The sequence below is a fragment of the Zea mays genome, chromosome 6 (genome assembly GCF_902167145.1).
Source record: "Zea mays cultivar B73 chromosome 6, Zm-B73-REFERENCE-NAM-5.0, whole genome shotgun sequence".
In the NCBI taxonomy this organism is placed as follows: domain Eukaryota; kingdom Viridiplantae; phylum Streptophyta; class Magnoliopsida; order Poales; family Poaceae; genus Zea; species Zea mays.
This window is the reverse complement of record NC_050101.1, coordinates 140,865,239-140,874,249: the sequence shown is the minus strand read 5'-3', so window position 1 is coordinate 140,874,249 and position 9,011 is coordinate 140,865,239. Positions and strand designations below refer to the sequence as shown.

At 52.5% G+C, this 9,011-nt stretch overlaps 1 protein-coding gene across 1 annotated transcript; it reads left to right on the top strand.

Moving 5' to 3' along the window:
• The first annotated feature begins 4,325 nt into the window (after positions 1-4,325).
• On the top strand, positions 4,326-8,012 carry LOC103630108 (protein IQ-DOMAIN 14). The gene is made up of 4 exons (XM_008651198.3): positions 4,326-4,544; positions 5,951-6,429; positions 6,663-6,848; positions 6,965-8,012. The coding sequence occupies exons 2-4, from the start codon at positions 5,977-5,979 to the stop codon at positions 7,712-7,714; spliced, it is 1,389 nt and encodes a 462-aa protein (XP_008649420.1). The 5' UTR covers positions 4,326-4,544; positions 5,951-5,976; the 3' UTR covers positions 7,715-8,012.
• Positions 8,013-9,011: the final 999 nt, after the last annotated feature.

Genomic DNA, 9,011 nt, shown 5'->3' with positions numbered 1-9,011 from the left:
GTAAGATCCCCACGAACGCTTGGGAGAGAATACATGCCGCGAGCCAGTCTGCCTCTAGCGTCACCTCTGTTCAAACTAATTTCTTCTCTCTCTCAAACTTTTTCGTTTCTGTTAGTGGGTTGGTGGATTGAAAGTGACGAGGCTGCTGGCAAAGTTTAGAACGGACTTGCAATAGCAGCCTCACTGGTTATATATAAATCTGATCAGCCGATTTCATTAGTGTTATTCGTATGACACCTCTCTATCGGCACAGCCCTCTGTGGCTGCTAGCTTTAGACTACCGAAAACTATGGAATACGTACGGATGCGTCATGACAAGAAACATGAGGCCACCGAATCAAGCACCGTGGCAACCACAACGAGTTGGATCGCGGCACATTTCGGTGCCGATTCGGCCCAGCCCATAACTGGAAGCACTATCGTTCGGGCCCAAGAACGGTTCACACAGGCAAAGAGATGGGCTGACCGTTTCTCTGTCAGTCTCCCTCAAAAAAACAAAACAGAAGGGAGGGATCAGCTGACCATGCGTAAAAGAAAATTATGGAGAACGTACCCTACTTAAATATCAACCTTAAGCAAATCATGGTGTTGCTTCAAACTTGGACATGTTATCGTTCGGGAAAAAACACTTTGGCATGTAAACGTATTTTTTTTTGTTATAAAACATATTCTTGATTGACTCACAAATAGAGCTGAATACAAAAAAAAATCTTTTTTTTTGTCTGAGGTGGAGACTAAGGAAGGAATACACGACATGGGCGAGTGATCTAAAACGAGAGAAGAACAAGCATGGCAGCCAGCGGCGCGCATCATTTCGCTGCGCGCAGGGCCCATGGGCCGAGGTCCAGACCCGGGACCCGGTGTCGTACGGTAATTTTTTTTTTCGGATTGGATTGGAACGAATGATAGTAGTAGTATCTCAAAAGGAGGAGACGGCTCGAATGAGGAGTGACAAACAAATCAAACCGAATATCGCTTGTATTATTATTGTACCGCAAGCAATGGGTGTCATGAGTTCAAACGCCCAGCATAATAATTTCACACGAACAAACACAAACACTCCTGGTGCCTGCGGGGCGAGCTGTTTGGTCACGTGGCGGCACAATAATACTCCTGCCCCGCCTGCCGCTGCATCCAAGTTCAGTTCCTGCAGCAGCAAGTACACGCTGCTCTTTTCCCCGGAGCCGGAGGCCACGGCCCACAGGCGTACGTAGCGCAGCGGACGGGCGGGGGCACGCGCGCAACGGCGAGCCTGGAGTGCGGCCGGCGGCACGCGCGCCGCCTGGGCCTGGCCTGCGCTCTGGCTGGCTGGCAGGGTTGGTGCCCGACGCGAAGGCACGCGTGGATGGATATGATGGATGCCCGGACGCGGGACACCACATCCGTTCCTCCTCCTTCCCCGTTGGGTTGGGTTGGGTTGGGTTGAGCTCACTTCCGAGCAACGGCGTACGCGGAAAGGCGCAGCACCCTGTACCTTGAGGTGCGGTACACGCACTGACATCAGGCACGTGACCGTGTCCCGCATGCCTCTCATCATTCTCATCAAGCGCGAACTAACTCTTTGGTGGGTTGTGTACATGCCCATCGGACAGTGTCATTTCATACTGGGGTGTTTGGTTACACCCCGCTAAAATTTAGCCTCTATCCCATCGAATGTTTGAACCTCCGTTCCGGGTATTAAATGTAGTCGGATTATAAAACTAATTTGTCAGCCGAAGATTAAAAGACGAGACGAATCTACTCCAGTTGGTTGGGTCTATATTTCATACTCTTATTTAAAAGTCAAACGCCTGTTGTGACTCGAGCTAAACTTTAGCAGGAGCAACCAAACACCCTCTTATATCTATCGAAAAAAACTATCCATCGAAATACTAATATATACTCACGCGTATAAAATCCTACCCTTATCTATACGGGCGCGGCTAATTTTACAGACGGAATCGCGCGGCCTGTACGGAGAGGCGACGTCGTCATAGCCGGTCGAAACGTGTCGCGGCGGTCCCGTCCGTCAGGTGGTGGTGCCGTGGTGATACTGCGCATTGACCGTCGTACCCCTGGACAGTGGCAGTGGGAGCACTGTTTGAATCACGCGGGCCGAGGCCCGAGGCTAGAGGGAGGCATCTGCATCCGCATCTCGGCGCGCGCGGCCGTGTGGCAGGCCGGGGAATAAACACCGACCATGCCGTCACCTGACGTCGCCGGAGAAGATTCATTTTTTTTCTTCTGTTGATGGTAATTTATCTGTACTGTACCACAGTGGGGTTGGGTTGGGCGATTGGGGTCTGCAAGTCTGCAGTGCTGTTATCTTCGTGTCTCCCTCCAAGTTTTAAAAAAAGATTCCAGGATTAGCTGCAGGCAGCCCTGCAGGAGAAACCGCCACTCTAGTATGTACGGGTCGCGCGCACCGGCACCGGACGTCCGGACCCCCCCGCCGCCCCAAGAAAGCCGTCACGTCACACGGACCTGTAGGGAGAAATTTGTAATTTTGTCACTCTTAATTTTGACTTCTTGTTATCATGACATCTCGTGTCTATGACTGATGACATCATCTATGTCTATGTTTGTGGACCCAATAACATATTGACGAAGCCCACAAATAATAATGATAAAATTGCCAATGTCTCACATGTAGGAAGCGATGGACGTGTAACCATAAACCACTAAAACGATTATTCTCGTTACATATGGATTTTGTATAATTAAAAAAATTAAAAATAAGTTTGACTTGCTTAGGATTTAAATCCACCTAGTCTCACTCAATCCACATTGATCGAGTGCTAACCGAACAAGCCCTAAATGAATATATCCTTTTCTAAAATTATTTTTTATTCGATTTTATATCCACGTTTGAAAAATATAGGTTATTTTATAACCATCCAAATTTTAATTTGTCTATTTAACTATGTAAATAAAATAATTTTAATAAAATGCTAATTAATTAAAAGTTATCTATATGTCTAGTTTAATTTTAATTCTGTGACAAATTTAAGTTTAATGCAATAAACCTTAAATCCTAAATTTAATTAATCTGGATATGAACAATGATATTACTCAGTATTTTATTCACTTTATAGGTCTTTAGAATTTATTTTTAACCAACTTACTATATATTTTTAAAACCAAATTATTTTAATTTTTATGAAATTATTTTATTATTGTAGTTTTTATCCACGATGTTATATAGCTATATTTTAAGTTTTTAGTATTTTTATAATAATTTTATTATATTAGCAGCGGGCCTAAACGGGCTGGACCGGGTCGGTAAACACGGAAAAAGCGGGCTAAGTGGGCCGGTAAGCATGGTTTAGTGCAAAAAAGCGGGCTCGACGGGTTTAGAGGTCTAGACCAGCCCACCGTGCTTAGTTTCCTGTCAGGACCCGACCCGCATAGAACTAGACCGTGTCGGGCTCGAATCAGGTCCAAACAGCGGGCTTCGTGACAAGCTCACCGGCCTCGTGCTTATTGGCTATCTATAGATGCGGCCGTGTATTCACTATCGGGCATTTTACACGTTGTCATCCCTACTATTGTCAAGTAACGGCAAGTCCATACGGTGCGTGGTAAAGGTAAATCAGTTGAGTACGGTACGCCGGCCTTAGCAGAGCAAATCGGTGGGTGAAAAGGACTCGTACAGGGCAAGGATATTCGTGCTGCTTGCTTGGCTCCGGTGCTGGGACGTACGGCAAGTGTGTGTACTATGATTACGTGGTGAATGTAATCATGCATGGTGCGTAGCTGGTACAGCAATCATGCACACGTACGTACGCACCTTGATGGGCATTAAGATCTGGGAAGCAATATATATGCATGGTACGATTCAAATTCAAATGGGAGAGCTACTAGCAGCTAGGTCGATCTCTCTATACTAGCTAGCTTCCAAACCCTAACTCGACCCATGCCACACCGGCCGGCGGCCGGGCCATACCATGCCATGCATGCATGAGTCGAGCGATCGAGCAAACATACCTCCCAGGGTACGGTGGCCGGCCGGCCGGCCAGCATGCTGATTGCAAAAGGTACCATGATGCATGCTTCAGCCCTCACCACTCACAGTGACAGCCCCACATGCAACGCTCCTGGTACGACCGAACCCCGGGCGGCGCACGTGCAGTGTGCCCTGCAGGCCCATACACCATGATGTGCACACACCATGCGTTGCGTTGCGTTGCGTGGCATGGATGCTACGCACACCACACAGCACAGTGCAGATGCAGGCGCTGCTTTTTGGTTGGTTGGTTGCTTGCTAGCTCCGGCGGCGAGGGGCATGATCATATCATCGCTGATCTGATCATGAAGACGCTCTGCTAGCTTGCTCGTCGAACGTACGCTAAGCGCCGCTCCTGCATCTGCATTGGCTGGCTGGCAGCAACGACGCGCGCATGCCTACTAGCTAGTAGTAGTACTACTTAACAGCTAGCCTTGGCTCCGGCTCCTGCTGTGCCCCGCATCTGCATCTGCCAATCTTCTGTCATGCACGCAGCGCAGTGCTCGTGCTCACTGACCGCCTAAGCTTGGCATCGTGACGAGACGTCCTTGATTGCGAGGTGCATGCAGATCTACCAGATCCTCTCCTCGCCTCCGATCCGCCCTACTGTGTTGCGCTTGCGCCCGTTTTGCAGGTGCACTGGTTATCTCGCGGTGCCCAGCTGTACTCTACAGCTTAGCTAGCTGCCTAGCTCGGATCCGGATTCCGATCCGATCCGATCGTGCATGGAGACGCCTAGCTAGACGATGGGGGCGGTCGGTAATGCGTGGCTGCTGCAGGTCAAGGCGCTGTGCCGCTCACGGGAGTGGTGCCATGGCATGCAGGCTGGTGGTCTCGTCGTCGTCGTGCCCTTCGCGTTTCTGCATGCCGCGCGGCAGGCCGCAGTAGCAAGAGCGAGTGAGAGAGGTGGGTGACTGGGTGGGGAGATCGAAAGCTGATGGAACGATCCCCCGCGCCTGCTGGGCCTGCCTGACAGATTTAGGACTCCGATCGATCTCGCCGGCCCGGCCCCTCCCTCCGTCGCGGGCTCCTCAGCTCGCTGCAGCAGCTATCCGCCACCGGCGAGATCTCCATCTCCATCTCGAGGTGGTTGGTCACTCATGTGGCATGGGCATGGCTCGCTAGCTCTTCTTCCTCCGTCCTTGTGTCTTTTGCATGCCGCTACCTACACTACTACTTGCATCGATCGGTGCGTGCGTGCGTACCCTACATCACCAGGATCATGCTCACGTAGACGACCTTGTCCCATCCGATGGCCGCATCTCGTCCCCTCCCTGCGGCGTCTCATGTGCACGCACCTGCCATGTGTTTGCATGTGTTGAGCTTTTTTTTTTCTTCCTCCTTTTTCCTCACCTCTCCCCCACCTTGGGCTCTGCCGGGGACACCACACCACGTACTCTGACTGTGAACCTCTGAAAGAGGATAAGGCGAGAGATTCCCCTCTGGAGTTGCGATTTTTTCCTCCCCCCTTCACTAGTTCACTTGTCTCTCCCTTTCGATGCGAGGGTAGGGGAGTAATTTTTGGTGTGGAGAGCAGAGCAGAGGCACAGATCACTCCTCCGTTTCGGTCCGCATCCGCATGCATGCTGGTCTTCTTGTTACCAAAAATGCGGTCTTGCACCTGTTGCTGGTCGTCCTCCTCTCATTTCGCGTCTTTTTGGGCTGACGCTGTCCCTTTTCGAACCCTCGAGTCCCCAAACAAATCTCTCTTCCCTCCTCACGCTGCTCCCAAACTGGACTACTTATCTTTTTCATGATTTCTTTTAATTTATAATTAATGGCGAGGAGAGAGAGACACAATGTGTGTGCGCGCGCGTGATTAGAGAGAGGCCTATATTTCATTTCCGACCCGCGGCCACTCGCACGCTTCTGCTTCCGTTTTCCCTCTCTCATTCAAAAACTCGCCACCTCTCTACCTCTAAGTCTCTAACCGCCGTGTGTCCCCTTCCCCTCTCGCTCGGCCAGGCCACCAGCTGCCAGGTCCGGCGGCAATGGGCAAGGCGGCGCGCTGGTTCCGCAGCTTCCTGGGCAAGAAGGACCAGGCAACCACCAAAGGCCAGAGGCGGCAGCAGGACCAGGCTCTGCCTCCTCCGGCCAGCGCCAAGCGCTGGAGCTTCGGCAAGTCGTCGCGGGACTCGGCGGAAGCGGCGGCGGCGGCGACAGCCGCCGCCGCGGTCGTCTCGCCCGACGCAGGCAACGCGGCGATCGCGCGCGCCGCGGAGGCCGCGTGGCTCAGGTCCGCCGCGTGCGCCGAGACGGACCGGGACCGGGAGCAGAGCAAGCACGCCATCGCCGTGGCCGCCGCCACCGCCGCCGCGGCGGACGCGGCGGTGGCCGCGGCTCAGGCGGCCGTCGCCGTCGTGCGCCTCACCAGCAAGGGACGCCCGCCGTCTCCCGTCGTCCTCGCCGCCGTCAGGATCCAGACGGTGTTCCGGGGATTCTTGGTAAGGGGCAAGGCAACCTTTTTTTTCCTTTTTCTTCTCTCTTTACATATCCACACCCTGTGAGGCTGTGATCGAATCGAATCGAATCGAATCCAACAGTGTTGCTGCCCTGCGCGGCTGCGCCCGACATGTTGTTCCTTCGTTCGTACTCTCGTACGGGGGGCGAGCGCTCTGCTCTGTTTCGTACCACTGCTCGTTCTTTGCTGTAACCGCATCGTTTCGTTCGACCGCAGGCGAAGAAGGCGTTGCGCGCGCTCAAGGCGCTCGTGAAGCTGCAGGCGCTGGTGCGTGGCTACCTCGTGCGCAGGCAGGCGGCCGCCACGCTGCAGAGCATGCAGGCTCTCGTCCGCGCGCAGGCGGCCGTGCGCGAGAGGCGCGCCGCCCTCCACCACCAGCCCGTCCGGCCGCGCTACTCGCTGGTACAGTACAGACACGCATTTCGCTACTGGTTCCTACGTTCCTGCCCACTTTCGTGCCCGTGTATATCCTCACCATTTTTGTTTTTGTTTTTGACGTACATCTGTCCGGCGTGCAGCAAGAGCGGTACGCGGACGACACGCGGAGCGAGCACGGGGTGGCGGCGTACAGCAGCCGCCGGCTGTCGGCGAGCGTCGAGTCCCCGTCGTACGGCTACGACCGGAGCCCCAAGATCGTGGAGGTGGACCCCGGCCGCCCCAAGTCGCGGTCGTCCTCGCGCCGCGCCAGCGCCCCGCTGCTGGACGCCCGCAGCAGCGGCAGCGGCGGCGGCGAGGAGTGGTGCGCCAACAACCCCGCGTCCTCGCCGCTGCCGTGCTACCTGCCCTCCGGGCCGCGGCGCATCGCCGTGCCGACCTCGCGCCAGTTCCCGGACTACGACTGGTGCGTGCTGGAGAAGGCACGGCCGGCCACGGCGCAGAGCACGCCGCGGTACCTGCAAGCGCACGCGCCGGCCACCCCGACCAAGTCCGTCGCGGGCTACTCGCCGTCGCTCAACGCCTGCCCGAACTACATGTCGAGCACGCAGGCGTCCGAGGCCAAGGTGCGGTCTCAGAGCGCGCCCAAGCAGCGCCCCGAGCTCGCCTGCTGCGGCGGCGGACCGCGGAAGCGGGTGCCGCTCAGCGAAGTAGTTGTCGTGGAGTCGTCCCGCGCCAGCCTGAGCGCCGTCATGGGCATGCAGCGCGGGTGCGGCCCCCGGGCGCAGGAGGCCTTCAGCTTCAGGACGGCCGTCGTTGGCCGCATGGACCGCTCGTTGGAGGTTGCAGGCAGTGAGAACGACAGGCTGGCGTTCTTGCAGAGGAGGTGGTGACTGGTCAGGTCCGTCCGATCAGCAAGCTCCATTGGAAATGCCAACAAGATGACGAGAGGCTCTTTCAGGGAGTAATTGAGAATAAGAACGTTTTCATGTGTTCCTGCGAGTGTTCTCGTCGTTTTTCTTTCTCTTTTTCTTGTTTTTGCAATGTGATCAATCATGCGACTAGTGTTTCTTTTCTTTTTATCAGTGGCCAACAAGTGTATGACGGAAATTTGATTCATACTGCACTTGGCATGTAAATCCTTGCTCTTATTAATGCTGTTCTTGGATTGTGTCCTTGATGGCTTTCTTTGTTGGTTCAGAGCATTAAGTGAACTGTTTTTCTGCAATTGTGGACGCACCCAATTAATTGAATCAGCACAGCTAGTACTGCATACCAATCACGCACTATGAATGAACAAACTGTAAATTCATTTCGTATGGACCTTCATGTCACCTAGGCAAACAACATGTAGAATCCAGTTCCTAACCTCAGTAGGCTATCTTCAGCAGTCGTATTCATCTCATCTGCCTTTTCAAACTCCAAACAGCATTTTGCACGGTCATAATTACGATCTTTTGGCTACCGCCTATCTACACCACAGAACACGTTATACTCACCCCCATTATTCAGGCAGGTCTAAGGTACACCTGTGGCTTTTGGTTAGCTATAGTGCATCTAAATGACTGTGGACTGACGATCTAGACGTCAATTATCGTGTATTGCCCGATAGGATGTTGTGGGACAAATGTAGAATAAATAAAGAATATATTTATATTAAATATATCTAATACATATGTGTGATCTAAGTTTTAATTTGATGAAACCTGTCATGTAAATAGGACTTAGAGTGCCTCAATGGCCAGCTTGGATCCTTTGAATTGAATTCCATTTTAATAATAGTAATGTACGCACAAATCAATTATGTTAATATGATTTTATATAGAATATATTTGTATACCATTGCTGGTTATGAAGGAGATATTTATGTCCTATATTTCTACTATAGAGTAGTGAGTCAAAGAGCGTGTTATAAATTGCAGAGATAGAAACATAATCTAGTGGTAGGTCACTGGATCGTTTGTGATAATGCATAGTTCTTCGGGAAGAAACCAGATCCCTCCTCCTAGGAGGGACCCCATCAGGGAGGGAGGAAGGACATTAGGGGTGCTTTGAGGTCGCTAGGGCACCCAAAGTGTCTCAAGATGACATAGAGCCAAAGCGAGGTGAAGAAGATTGAGAGTGGGAACTACAACTTGAGCTATGCTACATACAGACCTCAGACATAAAGATAAGTAATGTAAATAGAAT

Bases quoted from the DNA above. Each gene is read 5' to 3' on its own strand.
- LOC103630108 (XM_008651198.3), top strand. From the start codon at position 5,977: ATGGGCAAGGCGGCGCGCTGGTTCCGCAGCTTCCTGGGCAAGAAGGAC. The intron at 6,430-6,662 runs GTAAGGGGCAAG...GTTCGACCGCAG, and splicing joins CGGTGTTCCGGGGATTCTTG to GCGAAGAAGGCGTTGCGCGC. The intron at 6,849-6,964 runs GTACAGTACAGA...TCCGGCGTGCAG, and splicing joins TCCGGCCGCGCTACTCGCTG to CAAGAGCGGTACGCGGACGA.